At 35.2% G+C, this 19,451-nt stretch overlaps 3 protein-coding genes across 3 annotated transcripts; all 3 read right to left on the minus strand.

Annotated features, from left to right (window-relative positions):
- Positions 1–206: 206 nt before the first annotated feature.
- Positions 207–6,431, minus strand: LOC133185804 (uncharacterized). The gene is made up of 3 exons (XM_061321095.1): positions 6,327–6,431; positions 1,192–1,291; positions 207–1,045 (listed from the first exon to the last, which is right to left on the minus strand). Exons 1-3 carry the CDS (start codon positions 6,372–6,374, stop codon positions 729–731), a joined length of 465 nt encoding a protein of 154 aa, XP_061177079.1. The 5' UTR covers positions 6,375–6,431; the 3' UTR covers positions 207–728.
- Positions 6,432–7,989: 1,558 nt separating this feature from the next.
- LOC133185805 (sulfotransferase 1E1-like) lies at positions 7,990–14,722 on the minus strand. The gene is made up of 6 exons (XM_061321096.1): positions 14,228–14,722; positions 13,744–13,952; positions 11,961–12,090; positions 10,732–10,826; positions 10,226–10,409; positions 7,990–8,305 (listed from the first exon to the last, which is right to left on the minus strand). The coding sequence occupies exons 1-6, from the start codon at positions 14,700–14,702 to the stop codon at positions 8,184–8,186; spliced, it is 1,215 nt and encodes a 404-aa protein (XP_061177080.1). The 5' UTR covers positions 14,703–14,722; the 3' UTR covers positions 7,990–8,183.
- Positions 14,723–15,158: 436 nt separating this feature from the next.
- LOC133185210 (F-box/LRR-repeat protein 21-like) lies at positions 15,159–16,530 on the minus strand. Its single transcript, XM_061320307.1, has one exon. It carries the CDS (start codon positions 16,506–16,508, stop codon positions 15,174–15,176), a length of 1,335 nt encoding a protein of 444 aa, XP_061176291.1. The 5' UTR covers positions 16,509–16,530; the 3' UTR covers positions 15,159–15,173.
- Between the last annotated feature and the right edge of the window lie 2,921 nt (positions 16,531–19,451).

Genomic DNA, 19,451 nt, shown 5'->3' on the forward strand with positions numbered 1-19,451 from the left:
AAATATATAAGAACATTTTCTTTGAAATTGAGCTAAACACAATTTTTGAAAAAGAGAGGTCCAGGTCAAAGGGAATGTCAAGGTCAAAAAATGTTGAAGCAGTTGAATAGCTGTCATAAATTTGTATCAGCATGTGAAGTTTTGTAAAACAAAATATACAAAGATCTTGTATATGAATTAAAAAAATAACAATTTCAATATACATATATAATTCGAAAACAATTTATTTCAACACATATTACATATCATGTTAATTGTATTAAAAACAATGTAAATAAATGTTGAAAAACAAAGGCTATAAACAGATTACTGATAGTTGAATAGTACTGAACACAGCTGAAAGCTACATATGTACACCCATCTTCTTTTGCTTTAACATGGCGGAAACAATCATTCATGAATTTATGTCTCCTTGTAATGATAGTGTTAGCTCTCAAACGTGTAGGATTTAAACACATATATATGCTTAAAATTAAATCATTTTCAAGCGTACCTTGAAAAATAAATATATGATTTACTTGTTTTAGTGATACTTGTCGTCGCACTACTCTCTTATCTTATCCAGGGGATGGTATTAATAGTGAGCAAAAGGTGACATGTGACATCCTTGGTGACCAATGGGATCCTCGCTCTTAGGAAGATTACGATGCTCAACATCATCCACGAAATTATGAAGAGCCAATGGGAATTGGGCATGTGAATCTGACCAATAACATTTCATAATTCATTTAACCAGTCGTCGTTGTGTTTAAAACATTCGGGCTGCTCTGTAAACCATGAAGGAGCTTTGAACGGAAGAATGTAGCCTGTTTTAGTTCGGGTGTAACCTTCTGTATGTAGCCGTCGTATCCCAATCTCTTCATCCCGAGTCCGATTTCTTCCGAGTAAATACCCTCTTTAGTTTGTTGTATGTAGACAATATCCGGTTTCATGCTGGACACGTCATTGTGCAAGGTCTTAGTGAATGTAGATAGTTCATTTTCTGTGAGACCAGAAACATCAAACTGCATGCAGTACACAGATTTATTCCCACTTTGATCCTGGTCTAGAAAATAATACCGTAGGCCTTAGAATGAAAATTTTCAGTTATCATAAAATCAGAAAAATAATTACACACAATTATAATTCTCCAACGTTGACAACTTGCGACAGAACAGTCCTATTTACCAAGGCCTATAGAACAATTCTTACCGTTCCAGTAAAGTCGTTTTTCGTCCGCTGACCTCGATGAATATTCATTGGTATTTGGTTTCTTCAAAGTATACGTCAAGGACAATGTGCTTCTCATTATCTGTTGTGAAACAAAAGCTTTCAACTTGTAGAGCAACAAATTCTTCAAAATGATCAAACTGCTCAATGATGAATGTATAATAAAAACATATTAATAATAATACATCATTTAAGATGTGTCGAGATATGCAATTATAACTCCGTTGGGCATGTGTTGGGCATTGTTAAGACTCTTGGTAAAGCGGTTTAAAGATAAAACCTCTCCGATGAAGCATATATTCATTTTGCGGTCATATTATAATTTATAATCATGTATTCCATTGTTTTCATATTCAAATTAATTTATTGCATGGTGAATTCAAAGTCAATAAATATATGATTTAAAGGAGATGGTGAACAAGGCGTGCAGAATGCCTATTGCTTCAGATATGTTAAAATCATATTCAATTTGTAAATTTAGTATTTAGAATAAAGTTCTCTTTATTGAAATTTATATGAAATTATGATAAACAAAACTTTTCTGAAGAAAATTTTCTCGGCAAAAATTATTCTGTTATTAAAAATTAATGACGTGGGGTTCGAACCCTAGCAATAAAAATCCTTAGTATCATTTTCGTTTGAGACTGACGCGCCAACCACTACTCTACACAGATCCTGGTGAATAGTGACATTTAAATCATGTTTGTGATATGACCCTTGACTAAATGGACTTCAAATATTTCTCGGAAAGATGCGAATGTGGTGTCATAAAAGTGTATTTTTAAGATAAAATGGGTCTTTGCTCCATGTTTTTGCTAACCAAAAAATTAAAATTTTTACGCATACTTTGAGGATATATAAACTTTCAAAAAAAATGGAGCAAAGACCCACTGATATGGAAAAATTGTTTTTTAGTATGAGAAGATGATCCTTTTTGCCCTCTTTAGTGTGATTATGCTATTTCATAGGCAAATATTTTCAATCTTTGTGAGAGTTTGCAAATAGCTGAGATTCTACATAAAGTATACTTTAATGTTAGATGAAATATCTAAGAAAACTTTGTTATAATTATGATTTAATTTTTCACCTTCATGTTTGTCGCACTACAGGGACTTCGCTCGCCTTGATCGCCCATCTTCATTTTTATGTTTTTGCATAAACTTCAATATGGATACTCTCGGATTTCCGAGAATGCAAAAATAAGAATGTCTTAATAAGCATATTAAGTTTATATAAATTTAATATGTCTAGCTCATGAAAACAGTTGGAATCTATTGTAAAAGAAAGAAATATTTAAAAATACTTAACAGTATTAAATTGTGTCTAAAAACGAAATGATTTAAAGAGAATCTCTTCTGAGTCGTCTTTTAATAACTAATGACGTTTATTACGGATTAAATTTGTCCATCTAACACTGATTCTGGGCCAACTCTGAGTTTTCCTCTTATAGTTGAACCCAATGAGTTTCATAAAACCTCAAAAACAACAACCCGCGTTATAATTTTTTGTACTTTTATATAGACTTAGCATGGAATATATTTTTACATGAGTTTGGGATGTTTCAGCACCGAAGGTCCGACTCCAACTGACTATGATTTTTAACAACAAAACATACATACTGAACAAAGATAGAACAAATTAAAATAAAAGGATTAACAAAAAGTATAAAGAAATCAATTATCAAACAGCTATTGAGCGACTGATAACATTTAAGCGGCATGTATATAATAGAATTAAAGTAGATGAAAGATTAAGTGTCAATAAATATAAACAGACGTCAAATAAGAGATTGTCCATCTCTGACTGTGCCTCGGGAGGGATTAGGACTGTGTGGAATTTATGAAATTAAAATTTATTACATTTGCAGAAATATACGAAAAGTTTTTATAACACTTTACACATTTACACATGCACGGATCCTGGATTTTTTTTTTCCGGGGGGGGGGGGGGGTCCACCCCAGTCAAAAAAAAAATCCAACCCAGAAATTTGCTGACAAGCAAAAAAAAAAAAAAAAACAAACAAACAAAACAAAACAAAACAAAAACAAAACAAAACAAAACAAAAACGTAAACTCGCCGCCCAAACGTGAAAAAACCTATTTCGAGGAAGGGGGGGGGGGGCGGAGGTAGTCGTTGACTTCTTACCTTTGACTTTTCATACCAACTTAACACAGGTCCGAGTTTTCGAGGGGGGTCTGCGTTTTCTGGGGGGGGGGGTCCAAGGTCACTTTTTACTTGGTTTAGTAGATAAATTTAATAACTCTGCAAATTCCAGGGGGGGAGGGGGTCCAGACCCCCCAACCCCCTCTAGATCCGCGCATGTTATTTTAGTCCAAAAAGGTCATATTTTACACTGTGACACTATAATTATTTTCGACTTCTGTTTAAATATTAATAGCGATTCTCTGTAACCACTTAAACTTCTTTGCCACGCATGGTCACCGATTTTGATGAAACTTTGCCCATTATTACAACTTGACACCAGAAACATATATCAAATAAAATTTCGTTGCTATGTGTCTTGGTTGCCATGGTAACAGCCAGAAAAGTTGAAAAAATTGAGATTTTCAGCTACTTTAAATCTTTATTAAGCCTTAATAAAGACTAAGAAAAACAAACACACTATTCTCCCAAAAACATGACACCTTGTTGCCACTTATGCTATAAAGAAACTATTTAGAATTTATCTCTAAGTAAGTGGTAACCATGGGTACATTTGGAATACATTTTAGATGCTGAAAAATGCTGAAAACGCTCAATATTCACAAATGATAGATGTTACATGATCAAACTCAATCAAAAACCTAAGAAAAGCAATGAAAAATATTTACCTTATGTAATTAGGTATTGCCAGTATTATTCGAAAAATAACTTTCATGGTTGCCATGGTAACACAGTGTCACCATGCAAAATCTGTTGCTATGATTGGATTAATGCTACTATCTTGAGGAAAAACAATAAAATTCATGACTGGCACATATACATCCTTAGGAACTTGCAACACCGACAACATAAGAAAAATTGAGATTAATTGTTACTTTGCAGTGTAACCATGGAAACAAAGTTCTAGTTGTTTAAAGTGATATTTTTTTGCTGCCTTAGGAATTTACTAACCTTTTAATCAAGAAACATATTATTTGAATCACCTTGAATAGTACTTATCTCATAGAACAAAAGTTGAATATCATATATTGATAAAGGTTGTTGAAAAAATACAATGCTGTTGCTATGGTTACCAAGAAGAGAAAATGTTCGATTTTGTTAATTTTATGTCAATATTAGACCCTATGTGCCAGCTTTTTGCATCCAGTTAGAGATTGGGTGGTAGTCAAAATTGAAAGTCAGGTTAGTTGTTCACATATATCAATCATAAAAGTTTTGGGAATCTACATACAAGGGTACGTATCCAAGGAAACAGAGTATTTTTCAGATTTTTATGCATGTTTTTTCGCCTTATTTCCATAGCAACGCACTATTTAAAGTATTGAAATTAAATTTTTTGAAATGTGAAAATTAGGGTCACACCAAGGCCTTTAAAAATTGATCATCAGTTATATAGAAATATGCTTTTTAAAAAGATAGGATAAGATTAAAACACTAAGAGAGTAAATTTAAAATCCCTTCATGGTATTAAAACCATGGCAACCATTGCCAACCTATAAGAAATATCATATTTTGTCCTTGGTATATGTTACAAGGATCTCTTGTCTATTATTTGCTTGCATTTCAACCTATAATTGTTTTTATTCTTAAGTGTATGACTTTATAAAATTAAATGAACAAAATTATTACTCTTGAATACTTTGTTTCCATAGTAACGTATGTTATAGTTGATTTACCAAACATGTTTATCATGCATTTAAGACATCAGACCTTCAACTTTCAGAAACAGTCATTGCCACTTGTTTGCTTTGCTGCAAACGTTAACTGTGGGACTCTGAACATGATGAAAAATGCCATTTTTCAAACTTTACAACATGTTGCTATGGTAACCATGACACGTAGCAACCAATTTTTGCCTGATTTGAATTTACGGTATCAAAGACTTTTATCATAGAGAGTTTGGAGAAATTCTGAGACTATGCGTGCCACAGCTCCTATATAAAAGTTCAAGTCATTACAGAGAATGGCTCTTAATAAACAACAAAAATATGCAGTTCCATATGTTGATATTTGTGATCAGTCAATTAGAGATGTAAATGTAACATGAAAAAATAAAATATTTCATAAATGTAAGACAGAATGTAACGATAGGTCTTCTACTCTGAGAGAGAGAGAGGGAGAGAAAGAGAGATATTTAAAGGAAGGTCTATGTTTTAATGCAAGACACTTCTTTTCTTTACCAAATATGAGTCATTAAAGGAACACAGGATATTACAGTATCATTATGTAATCCCCTCGACCCCTTGAACCGCCCTAGTTAAACCGTGTCCGTATAGGACATTATCATTCTAAAACTGCCAAACCCTTCTGACCATGCTGATAAACACTGTGCAAAAGTAACAGAGTTTTACTACTCAAGTCATTCATTAATATTTGAAAGTAAGGATGTATGAATTGTTCACAATGTATATTTAGGAGCATATGATGATCGAAGGCCAAAACAAGTTTTTTTTTAATCATTTTCTTCCGCATCCCCCCCCCCCTTTTCCGCGTGAGTCTCATTTATAGTTTTCTGATCATCTCAGTCTAGGCTTTTCATTGAGTGCATATTTATCATGTTTATAGTCTGAAGAAAGTCTGCATTGTTTATCGCCAGAAATTAGGAATTAATTCACATAATCTCGAGCTCATACGCAGTTTCGATATCGATTGCTATATATATATATATATCCGCGACCTTGACTGCTCCTGTTTTCCCAAAACAAATAAACGTACATGTAATATTTATTTACATACACGAGATATTATTGAATCTGTGTTTAACCTGACACATTTACTTATTTAGACTGAATAGCATTGAAGCACTTCTCAGTGAAGAAAGTCTAGTTCTAAATACATCTAAGAAATGATCAATGTATTAAGAATCAATGAAAAAAAAAAATCAAATAAATCTATTCCACAATAAAAATTGTACATACATGTACATCTATATGCGTAAGAGAAACAAATACTACCTTGCGAGTTGCCTCTGCGGGTATCCGCATCATCTTCTGTGCCAGCATCTTTGATAAGTGACTGCTATTCTCAGCAGGTGCGCGGTCAGTACATGTGTACCACAGGATAAACAAATCACAACTTCACTCATGACGCACTGCTCAGTATAAATAAACTCCGACAGGAAATCACGTATGCTTGTCAAATGCATTTATGTAAGAGCAGTGTTGACTAATAAAATTGTTTTGCTTGAAGCACTTTAAACTACACTTCGACTTGGTGAATAAATATTAATTTAATTGTTGCACCTGAAATAAATTTTGTATATCTTAAAATTATGAATGCATGTACTACACAAAGTGTTACATAGTTACATGTAAAGAAATTTAATCGAATGAAATTAATAAAATAAAGACCTTTTGGTATTGTACAGGTGGAAGGAATCAAAATGCACATGTCGACTTCTCATAGTTCCGTATGTATGGATTAGACGTACATATTGGGCAGATTCTAGTTGGGAGGGGGGGGGGGGGTGCTCCCACCTAAATATGCCACAGTGAGCGTATTCAAAATAAATTTCAAATTGATTGAAATTTTCTCTGTATTGGCTCTGTCAAATATTAAAGATGTTCATGAAATAGGATATTGCGAACTAAATAATACATTGTTATGAATTCGAAAGGCTCATTCCAAATGGAATATTGTGTACGAGCAGAGACATAATCTTATTAATGTCTCCGGTACGAGTTCACTCAATGTTTAATATTATACGTATGAACTTCAGCGTAGGTGGATATAGGATGTCAAGTGATATTGACCGAAGACATGGAAAGTGATATCGACAGAGCTTGCGAGGTCAATATCCTTTGTCATGAGTCCTGACAACAAAATATTGACCTTCACTGAAGTCCATAGTTATACACGTATTCTATGATCAATCATAAGTAATAAGACACTCTCTTATGGTACAATTAACGGCCAGTACATGTAATAGACTATATAATTCTTGGAATCTAAATATTCCCATAAAACATTTACCGCTACACCTTTCGTTGTTAAACGTATATTGTTGATACTGATGACATCAAATAGCAAGTACCATAATACGACGCCATAATATGTATTGGTTATAACATGTCGTGGATACTAAGTATGTATAAGAAAGTGAGTTCAATCCTCGTATAATAAACATACGTCTTTTGTGTTTAAATTATTTAATTTACATTCAAACACCCAAACCTAGCCTTAATTAATTTTCACTTGTATTGCTTACAATATATGGAGACGAGATGTACGATATCATATTCCGCGGACGCGCTTACGCGGGCATCATTATGTCAGCGCGTCTGCGGAATATATCGAACGTCTCTGATCGTTCTCCATATATTGTAAGCAACACGAGTGAATATTAAGGTAGGTTTGGGTGTTTGAATGTAAATTAATTGATTTAAACACATCTTGACTTCGTCGAGGTGACTTGGGAAACATTTCAAAGTGTAGAAGCACGGGTGAGTCTATGATACAGGTATTTTGCGATGGCAAAAAATTTTCCCGAAGCAACAAAATCAGCACCAATACAGGATCATCATTATAATGTCCAGCAGATGAACTTGTATAATTTTACTTGACAGTGCTATAATCAGAATATTCAGTCAAATATCCTTTAAAAACAAACAAGACAAAAACGACAGCAGATTTGTTTGTCACAAATAAATGTACATATAAGAAAAAAAAACACGTTTTGTCTAATAAAAAGCTTTACATTTCCTACTCTCTCTGTGACTTTTTTCCTACATGTATTTCCACTAATAAATGGTACTCTAAACCATAATCATATGTAACTCAAGATTCATAGATCCTATACAAGTCTACAGCTGTCATGGGTCCGGGTCAGTGTACTGGAAGAACAGCCCAGTCTGTCGAAGTTTGAGGGCTATTTTCACATTCAATCTCTCGTCCTGTTCTTTTGACAAATAGTTCTGCCAGTCACCAATTCTTCCTGAAAACAATATCAATTTTTTGAGAAAATGTCTGAATAATCAACATAGATAAAGACTTAGCAAAAAATTCAATCCATTAGTCTCCATTTTAGGATGTTGCACTGGACTTTTATAGGTAAAGAATCAGATGACGATGCTGCTGTCAAATTTTGACACTTTTGTGTGTCATTTCAAAAGAACAGACCATCATGGACTAGCTCACATTATTTGAAGACTACCTAACTTTCTTTGAAAAAATTCTGCCTGTAGACTACCTCATCTTCTCTGGGGAATTCTGCCCTTAGACTAGCTCATTCTGTGAGGAATTCTGTCCCTGGACAAGCATACCGGCTTTGAGGAATTCTGTTAATAGGCAAACTCATCTCCACTGACGAATTCTGTTCCTAGATGAGCTCACCTTCTCTGAAGAATTTTGCCCTTATACTAGCTCACCTTCTCTGAGGAATTCTGCCCCTAAACTAGATCATCTTCTCTGAGAAATTTTGCCCCAAGACTAGACTACCTTCCCTAAGGAATTCTGCTCCTAGTTCATCTTTTCTGAGGAATACTTCTCCGAGACTAGCTCATCTTCTCAGAAAAAATCTGCCTCTAGACTTCCTCGCCTTCTCTGAGGGGTTCTGTCTCTATAGAAGTTCACATCTCTGAGTAATTCTGTCTCTACAGAAGTTCACATCTCTGACAAATTCTGCAACAAGTCTAGCTCACCTTTTTTCTGTGGAATTCTACCCTAGTCTAGCTTATCCTCTCTGAGGAATTCTACCCTAGACTAGCTCATCCTCTCTGAGGAATTCTACCCTAGGCTAGCTCATTCTCACTGAGGAATTCTACCCTAGACTAGCTCATCGTCTCTGAGGAATTCTACCATAGACTAGCTCATCCTCACTGAGGAATTCTACCCTAGACTAGCTCATCCTCACTGAGGAATTCTACCATAGACTAGCTCATCCTCTCTGAGGAATTCTACCCTAGACTAGTTTATCCTCTCTGAGGAATTCTTTCACTACCTAAGCCCACCTGCTCTGAAGAACTCTGCAACAAGACTAGTTCATCTTTTCTGAAGATTTATGCTCCTAGACCAGCCAACCTTCTCTGAGGAATTCTGCCTCTAGATGAGCTCACTTTTTCATCAGAATTCTACCCCTAGACTAGCTCAACCTCTCTGAGGAATTCTGCACTTACACTAGCTTACCTTCTCTGAGGAATTCTGCCCCTAGACTACTCAAACTTCTCTGAGGAATTCTTCCACTACATAAACTCAACCTTTCTGAAGAACTCTGAATTCTGTCACAAGACCAGTTCATCTTCTCTGAGAAATTCTGCCCCTTGACAAGCCAACCTTCTATGAGGAATTCTGCCTCTAGACTACCTACCTTCTTTTAGGAATTTTGCCCCCTAGACTAGCTCACCCTCTCTGAAGAATTCTGCCTCTAGACAACCTATCTTCTCTGACGAATTCTGTCCCTAGACCTAAACAATCTTCCATGAGGAATTTTGCATTCACATAAGCTCACCTTCTCTGAAGAATTCTGCCCCTTGATTAACTCTCCTTCTCTGAAAAGTGCACCTCTCTGAGGAATTCTGCCCCTAGAATATCACCTTCTCTGAAAAATTCTGCCCCAAGACTAGCCCACCTTCTCTGAAAGAATTGTACTCCTAGACAAACTCACCCTCTCTGAGGAATTCTGCTCCAAGATGAACTCACTTTCACTGAGGAATTCTGCTCCTAGATGAACTCACTTTCACTGAGGAATTCTGCTCCTAGATGAACTCATTTTCACTGAGGAATTCTGCTCCTACACTAGCTCACTTTCTCTGAGGAATTCTGTCCCTGACTAGCCCGCCTTCTCTGAGCAATGTGGCCCTATAGACTAGCCTACCTTCTCTGAACATTTCTGTATCTACAATTTATTCTAGCTCACCTTCTCTGAGGAACTCTGCACCGGTCGGATTTCTGAATTTTAAATCAGTAAGCCATTGATGGTTAACAGCAGGGTTCTTCTTCATTTCATCAAAGCTGCAGTGTTTGGCAATCCTTTGTATATCCTCCCTTGATAGGTCTCGCTGTAGGAACTGGGCTACCTTCTTGATGCTCTGCTCCAAATCCTACAAAGTCAGAAACAGGGAACAACATTAAAGTCATATCTCATGTATTTGGTAGTTTCTGATCCTTCAAAGAAAATAACTGGTGATATGCGGGTAATATATCAGCTAAAGTATATTAATACCCTCAAGAAGAAATTTACTACCCTTCCTAATAAAGTTGCATTAAAGAATTTCATGAAATGTATCAACCTGTAGTTCAACTAGGTATTGACTTTGGATAATATAATTCCTGAAATTATGGTTTAAAAAAAAGTTTAAATGAGCTGATGGATTTAATTTTCCACCAGGTATCCTGTCAACAAATCTGAGAAACCAAACTCACCATCTTCATGTCTTCATATGTCAGGAAAAGAACATTGGGTTGATCTTTTATTTCCCAGAACTCCAGTACATGTCTAGACCAAGGACTGTAAGGAACTGTAAACAAAGGAATAATGCATGATTATTTATCATATACTTCATGATTATCGAACTTGAAAGTTTGTGCCAAAAGAAAGTGATGGGCATCTTTCTACTATTTTTACCACCCATGACTCTATTCTCTAAACTTATTTATGGTGTCACAGCAAAATACATATACAAGTACAATGCAGCAACTGTGTCAACAATAATGTCATAGGGATGAGTGGGTAAACAACGATAACATAGTCTAAGTCACCAGCATGTAAAAAGTAATGTCACAGTCTACTGCATTTGTTTGTAGACAAAGATGCCACAGACTACTGCACTTGTCTGTAAACAGTGATGTCACAGACTACTGCACCTGTCTGTAAACAGTGATGTCACAGACTATTGCACCTGTATGTAAACAAAGATGCCACAGTCTACTGCACCTGTCTGTAAACAGTGATGTCACAGTCTACTGCACATGTATGTAAACAGATGTCACAGACTACTGCACCTGTATGTAAACAGTGATGTCACAGACTACTGCACCTGTCTGTAAACAGTGATATCACAGACTACTGCACCAGTATGTAAACAGAGATGTCACAGACTACTGCACCTGCATGTAAACAGTGATGTCACAGACTATTGCACCTGTATGTAAACAGTGATGTGACAGTCTACTGCACTTATTCGAAATGGTGATGTCACAGACTACAGTACCTATATGTATACAAACATTGATGTCACAGTTTACTGCACCTATTTGTAATCAAATCAATTTTGCTGTTGATTTAGTATAAAAAGTACAGCAAATGTAAATATTAAATGTTGAATTCTCAATACCTTAAGTTTGACGATCTTTTTTTTCAATATCATCAAGTTTTTTTTTTTATGATTTGAAAACCTTTGATCTTAACAGCTGTATATACATGTGTATGTATTTGGACAATCACAGAGCATGACATATAGAGAGATAGGTCAATAACTAGATGCCCCAGAGTCTTAAACTGATAACAGAAAAATTCTAATTAAACTACAATCATTGTCGGAAACCTACGGTAGGTCTCGCTTCTCTTACCTCAGAGGTGAGGTAAGAGAAGTGAGACCGACCGTGGGTTTCCGACGATGAACTACAATGTGACAGAGAATTTTTGTACAGACCTCTATCTTTAAGAAATGAGTCCACGAAATCTGCTAGCTTCCCACGGTATCTGGTTAAGGCATGTAATGATGTCACTAGATAAAAGTAGGAGACCACCACATCCTTGGGGTTTCTTGCAACATAAACAATCTGAAAAATCACCGTAATGAAAATAAAAACTGAAGGTACTCTGAGCATTGAGCTCACAAAATGATACCCCCTCCAATATGAGAATAATGACAAAGTCCTTTTTCTTGCATTAGAAACCTCAAATATTTGTCAGATTAGAACATAAAATAGGAGGTGCACAATAGCATTACATGTATATAATTAAGATTCTGTGAAAGTCTTATTAATTTTTATACAGTGGTATAGGAGGAGTTCAGATAAGAGATGGGTACCCCCAAACTTATAGAAACTGAATGAATGGCAGCATCCTTTTGGCTTTGGGAAACCAGAAATATTTCACGATAAAAAAAAGGTGCACAATGGCACTATGTTATAAAGATTCTGTGAAAGACTCATTAAATTTTATTCAGTGGTATAGGAGGAGTTGCGGATGAGTACCCCTAATATTAGAATCACAGAGGCGACAGAAAACTGATTCCACAGAACCCAGAAAACAGTCAAGTTGAGTATTTTGTTGAATTTTGTGTGCTTGATGTTAAATCAGATTTTGAAATCATAAGTTCTGTTAAAGATCATTTAAAAAATTAACTCACAACGATTTTGGGAGCATGTACTGAAGCCTTCTGATTTAATATTTCCTGAATGTTGTAAAATATAGAACTTTACAGATTAGAGTTTGAGAGTTCTCCTGATAGAATTTTTCTTAAAAACAATAAATCCACTTTAGAAAATGCAGATTTTGTAGCAAAATCTATGCTTGATCTGGTTAGGGAATGTTTCAAGCTCCCATTTTGTGTAAATCCACTAGTCTAATGAACACACCTAACATACTTGTTGTTGTTTATTCAAATTAGTCAAGTAAAGATGTATTTCAAAGGAGAAAATGTCTGAGGGAGAAAACATTAACTACTTTTTTTTACCATCTGAAAGTCTTATTTAACAAGAAAAGGTCACCCTTTGCAATGTGAGATCTCTTCTGTATTTCATTTACCATTGAATCATTTTAATTTGTGGGGGTCATTGTTCGTGGGGAAGCAAAATTATACTTTTTCATTGGAACGTAATTTCCTTGGTTACTCGTTTATTCAGTACATTCAATGAATCAATATGTTTACAAAATAAAGGTTCGTAGGGATGTAAATTTGTGGGTAAGGGTGACCCACGAAATCCACGAACTTTGGTCCCCCATGAACAATGATGATTCCACAGTATTATATAAACTCACAGTGTACCTTCAAGAATGATTTGTAAAACTATGCCCTTTATCATGTTTATGGTATAATATTATTCCATTGTCTTTTAGAAAATTTCATAATTTAACCATATCATGCATATTTCAGAAAATTTCATTTCAGAAAGTAGAAGGTCATTTACCCATAAATGGTTGAATAAGTTACTGAAATAAAACATATTTTAGCGGTAGTCATACTTTAGAACCTCTCACACTGCTTTTTGTCCTCTAATTCAAGTACATGCTAATATATGATTAAAACAAATACTTATCATGCTTATACAGAAGCTTTCCACCAAACTTATGGTTAAAGCTTATTGGTAAAGCTAATTGCTAATTAGAAGATTTTGCTAAATTAAGAGTGTCATAATTTATTTAGGTTTACAGTTATCAGTTGAATAAGTTTATAAGTTCAATGAATGAGTAAGTTGAATTTTTTATACCTTTGGTTGTTTTGAATGTATTTCCTCTGGTAACAATTTGAGAGGGAGGTGTGTTTTTAAGATCCTGGGGGAGGGCCTTTCAGAAAGCTCTTGTAGAGAAGGGGTTGGGAATTCTAGGTACGGTATTCTCTCATGACTATCAATTTGACGACTTCCTTCAAAATCCAAAGTCTGCACCAGGTATATGATTTCCTGCACCCATGTCATACCTATCAAAACAGATTCTTGCAAAACTGTACTAGTTACGTAATATGGTTGGCATCATTCTTGACATATGCATGCTTGTGTATCTAATAATCTACTTCTCAAATCCTTCTTCAGTTTAAATGCTTGTTTATTAGTGTTTTGCTAATTAACTTAAGGTACTATATTATGACAATATACAACAAACTATAGCACTATATTCAGAATTATTAAGCTGATCAATATCTTGTTAACATGGTTAAGAAGTGTTCTGGTAACAAAAACTGGATTCAGCACCTACCTGACCTTGGAAAACCTACAACCCATACGTCGCTCTCTCGAACTTTAAATTTTGAAATGCCTTTCATTTTCTTTTCCACAAAGTTTGGTAAAACTGTATCATTGAATAAAACCATGTTAGATTTACTGCAGTTTTCATCTGTGATGTCAATAAAACCATCACGTCGCCTTAGGCCAGTTTTAATGACTTTACTATAAAAAATAACTCCTAGGATACAAATTCCAAACGCAATAGAACCATACGTTGAAATCAATAAGCCTTTTCTTCTCGTTTCGTTTTTGAATGGAAACACGTAATCGTTCGCCTGGTTTCCTGACCCTTTCTTTTGACAACACACGTCATTGCGATGAAAATATCGCACCTGTTTATGTTTAACACGACTAATAAACCATCTGCATCCAAATCCTTGCGTCCTACCCAGACATGAACCTGTGAGAAGAGGTTTTCTCAAATAAACAAATGCACGTGGATTCATTATGCGTCAATGTCAACAAAGTCTTCATCAAGTCGTACGTAGAATATTCGTATTTTATTTAGTTTTGTCAATGGTTTTCTACTTCGTTTTATCGACTTAGAACAAATTTCCGTGTGATTGAGGTTTGTTTATATAAGAATCGCAATTTATTTTTTCTGGAGTAGACCACATATAATTTTCAGAGTCCCCTTCCACCAATTTTTTTCACTAATTCTGCACAAAAATTTAATATTTACATATTTTCCTCTCTCATTTCTTTGACATCCAAATCTATCTGGTCAGTTGTCATTTAGGCATAAATATGGCCCTTCTCTCTCTCTCTTTATATATACATGTACATGGCTTATAACTTTACACCATAAAAACCCTCTCAAAACACTATATCTATATTAATTTTATGTTTATCCAAATTCAAGACAAAAATTTTTAAATGCAAAATTTATTCAACATTTAACATAATAAAAAACAGCTTTATGAAAATTTAGAATATCTAAAATCAATTATTTCATAAAATTCTGACACCTCTAAAGCATGCCATTCCGTTCCTAATAATGAAGATACGGCATTTTCAAAATTATCCCGCTCATAATTATCAGCAATAAACTGTTTAATTACCGAGTCTGACTCTAAGTCCTCTGGCAGATCATTAACGTACAATATCATATCACGACGAACAAGAAAGTCTGTCAGATTTTTATTTAGGTACACCATAAGAAGAATAGCCGCACTAGACAAGGTCTCCTTAATGGTGAGTGTCTGGAGTCGTGGACAAAGTCGTGCCAATCTGATTATATGACGGTCCACCCGGTCCATATAGCAATGTGGGACTGGGTAATTATAGGGCTGATGACTAAGACTGAAGTCCACAAAAGTTGTCAACGTACCCGAGTGATATGTCATAAGTGTGCACACCGATTCTAAATATTTAATCCAGACATTTTTTCGATACACAAGGGACGCCAGAGGCATACTAGGTTTCAAGAAAACCTCTTTTTCTGTCCATTCATTGGATGTTGCTAAGAAACAGTGAACTCGGAGTTTGGGTCCATGTTTCCTGATTTCACCCCACTGTGCATCACTGATTGCCTCGTTGTAGAAGCCTCTGGTTTGAGCATTGGCCACGATATGGAGGTCTCTCAGAGACAAAGAAGCCAGGTGTTTTAGGAGACTGAAGTTTAACTGGTGGGGAATCATTGCTAGCTCCGTCAGGTTCACAAGATACATTAAATTACTCAAACAGCTGCTCCTGAAAGAATTCACAATCCATAAACTATGAAGACAGCCTGACTGTTTCAGTCCAATGGGCAGGGGTGCATTTTTAGTACCTGAATTATCTACATTTTCAATTTCTAATTCCCTTATCACATTGTTTCTCTGAAGGAACTCCCGCAATGTACATTTCAAAAGCTCCATTTCTGATAACTCTACACACATGCATATTAAAGTAAATTTCCTAACATTACAGCAATTTTGAATTATTTTCTGGTAGACTTCAAAGGAAGATGTGCTCTGGATGGCAACATAGATCCTCCTCATATACCTTCCGAATCTCTCAACGCATTCCAAAACACTCTGATGGATCTCCTGATATTGCTGTAAGTCTTCTAAGGATGATGGGATACCCATTTCAAAGATTTCATCCCAAACACGACTTTCTGAGTACTGGAATTGGTGCCATGCACCGGTCTGTCCCAGAGCTTCTCTCCAGGAGGAGCAGGTATTGTATACACTCACTTTGTCCACTAAAGATAGACAGCTAAACACTTTACCCAAAACAACCTCGGGTGTCTTCTCCCAGTCTGTCATTCTTTACAGACTTCTATGTTAAACTGAATAAAAGAAACACTAGAAATTATTATTGACAGAAAACTAGTTCAAAGACCTGTTCAGCAAAGTTTTGCACAGAGAATAATCACAACAAAGAAACAGTGAAACATGCACCTTATCTTATAGTTTGTCTCTTCATTTCTTAGTAGCTCATCTTCTACCATGATGTTGTTAAACAGGGGATTTTCCATATGGAAACATTTCCCCCAAACCTGTCTAACATTAAAAACAAAAACACGAACTAGAGGCCTATGGTCCACATTGCTCACCTGAGCACATTGGCTAGGAAAAAGCACAAATCAGTTTAGTATGAAAAGTTTACACTGGGGTTTGGGGGGTAGTGGCAAACTTGAATTTTACACTACCTAAGGATATGCTTCCATATCAATATAACTAATGACTTTGCTTTTCTAGAGCAGAAGATTTTTAAAGATTTTTAAAAACATTTTTTCCTATATATTCCTTTGTAAAAATTTGATCTCCCATTGTGGCCCTTCCCTATGCTCGGGGGTCATCATTTAAACAAACTTGAATCTACACTATATCTGAGGATACTTCCATATTAATATGACTAAACATGGCTCTGCTATTCTTGAGCAGAAGATATTTAAAGATTTTTTCCTATATACTCCTAAGTAAAACTTTGATCCCCCTCTGTGGCCCCACCCTACCCCCGGGGGTCATCATTTGAACAAATTTGAATTTATATTGCCTGAGGATGCTTCCATATCAATATGACTAATCACAGCTTAGCTGTTCTTGAGAAGATTTTTTCTTATTTATTCTTATGTAAAACTTTGATCCCCCGTTGTAGCCCCACCCTACCCTCAGGGTCATCATTTGAACAAGTCTGGATCTACACTAACTGAGGATCTTTCCATATCAGTATGACTATAAAGCTTTGCTGTTCTTGAGAAGAAGATTTTTTCCAAACAGGGTTCGACACTCATGTTAGTACGTTAGTCTCTGGTCAGACTAATACATTTTCATTTGGACTAACAAAATAATTTAGTCTAAACAGACCAATAAAAATTTCTGGAAAACAATATGAATAAATTACCAATGTCCAATTCTTGACAAATTTTACTGGAAAACCCTGCATGTATTTTAGCTTTCCAGCTTCTTGGCAGGTAGTAAGGTAATTCAGCTAGCGCTTAATTTTACAACTGATTGATATGAAGTTAAACATTTTAGTGATCATGATTTAGCATATGACAGGTAAAAGAAAGATGTTGGACATTTTGAATGTAATTGTATAGAGAAAAAGAAAGAGATCGGGAATATGACCGTACTTCCTGATCGCGAGATTTCAATGAACACTTCACATAAATGCTTTGTTTATTTCAAAAAAATATAAAAAGTACATTGACGTTTCCAATTTTTGATGGACTCGCAAAGTCGTGTGCGGACTTATAAATTAAAGTAAAGAAGCACTAGTCTGGTCGGACTATTATAAAGCCTAAAAATGTTAGTCTCGAACCCTGTCCTATACACTTCTATGTAAAACTTTGATCCCCCACTGTGGCCCACCCTATCCCCGGGGATCATCATTTGAACAAACTTGAATTTACATAGCGTGAGGATGCTTCCATATCAGTATGACAGCATGGCTTTGTTGTTCTTGAGAAGAAAATTTTTAGCGATTTTTTCCTGTTTACTCCTAGGTAAAGCTTTGATCCACCATCGTGGCCCCATCCTACCCCAGGGGTCATCATTTGAAGAAAATTTAATCTACACCATGTAAAGAAGCTCGATCCTCACCAGTCTAGACGAACTCCAAAAACAGCGTTTCCGGAAGTAAGAAATTGAGACTGAAAAAGACTCCGAAAAAAGAGTCCGCGCATGCGCACACACACAAAAAATGGCGATTTTTCGGCAAAAATAATGGGTCTACAAAAACTGTCCGTGCAAAGTTTTGGAAAGTATGGCAATTATACCAGTACTCAGAAATGCTAAATAAAAGACTTCGGAAGAGATCGTATTTGTCAGATTTTTGATTTTATTTGCAAAAAATGAGATATTTACTTTCAAAGTTAACGTTTCAAGTCAGATCAATTATAGAGAAAATGATACGTTTTGAGAAGTAAATATGCATAAAAAAGGGATATATCTGCAAAATGGGGCAATATATATTGTAACTGTTAAAAACTTGACTGAATTTTACACATAAATTAGCATTCCGGTTTTTTATTTGTGTACGACATCTGAATTGGACGCGTAAGTTTTTACCATCGTTATTTACCGATTTTTTACCATATACGAACAGATATTATTATGAACACATTTTTAAAACTATTATCTATCAATATGAAGACTTTAAAACCCACTCTTCTAGATATTAAGGGCACAACATGTCTTCTAAAAATGAACCTGTTAATACATCTGCTCCGTGGTGAAAAATGCACATTTTCTGATTAAAATAAATACAAGTTGGGTGTCTTCAAAAACAAATAAAAGCACCTTTAGTGTAGGAACGACATAAAATTTAAATCAAGGAGACAATAAATTTAATAAGAAAATATTTCTTACCGGCAGTATTGAATTTGATGCCGTATATCCAATTCACTAATATGCAAGAGTTTGAAGCGATAAATAAGTCAATATTCACAAAATAATTTAATAAATGCAATTATCCATTCAACAAAAAATAAAATGAAGTAATATTGCACTAAATACAGCCATTATGCAGCCGTATATTTGGAGAAAGCGAACGATAATCCATCGTTTGTTTACACTGGACGCCATTTTGGCGCAATGCATGATGGAGCCAAAGACTTCGTTTTCGGAGTTCACGCTGTTTTTGGAGTTCGGCTAGACTGCTCACATAAGTTTCAACTTCTTTGGCCTCAGGCGAGTGGTTCTTGAGATTTTTATAAGATACCACCAAATTTTCACTTAATTTCTAAATCAACTCCCCTTGAA

Source organism: Saccostrea echinata, unplaced genomic scaffold (assembly GCF_033153115.1).
Source record: "Saccostrea echinata isolate AGI-Se365-2 ecotype Australia unplaced genomic scaffold, CSIRO_AGI_Sech_v1 ptg000012l, whole genome shotgun sequence".
NCBI classification, from domain to species: Eukaryota; Metazoa; Mollusca; class Bivalvia; order Ostreida; family Ostreidae; genus Saccostrea; species Saccostrea echinata.

Excerpts from the sequence above, each read along its gene's own strand:
- LOC133185804 (XM_061321095.1), bottom strand. The coding sequence starts at position 6,374 with ATGCTGGCACAGAAGATGATGCGGATACCCGCAGAGGCAACTCGCAAG. Across the intron at positions 1,292-6,326 it reads CCGCAGAGGCAACTCGCAAG|ATAATGAGAAGCACATTGTC; the intron begins GTAGTATTTGTT and ends GTTTCACAACAG. Across the intron at positions 1,046-1,191 it reads AAAACGACTTTACTGGAACG|ACCAGGATCAAAGTGGGAAT; the intron begins GTAAGAATTGTT and ends ATTATTTTCTAG.
- LOC133185805 (XM_061321096.1), bottom strand. The coding sequence starts at position 14,702 with ATGAATCCACGTGCATTTGTTTATTTGAGAAAACCTCTTCTCACAGGT. Across the intron at positions 10,827-11,960 it reads CTCATTTCTTAAAGATAGAG|TTCCTTACAGTCCTTGGTCT; the intron begins GTCTGTACAAAA and ends CTTTGTTTACAG. Across the intron at positions 8,306-10,225 it reads TGCAGAGTTCCTCAGAGAAG|GAAGAATTGGTGACTGGCAG; the intron begins GTGAGCTAGAAT and ends TATTGTTTTCAG.
- LOC133185210 (XM_061320307.1), bottom strand. The coding sequence starts at position 16,508 with ATGACAGACTGGGAGAAGACACCCGAGGTTGTTTTGGGTAAAGTGTTT.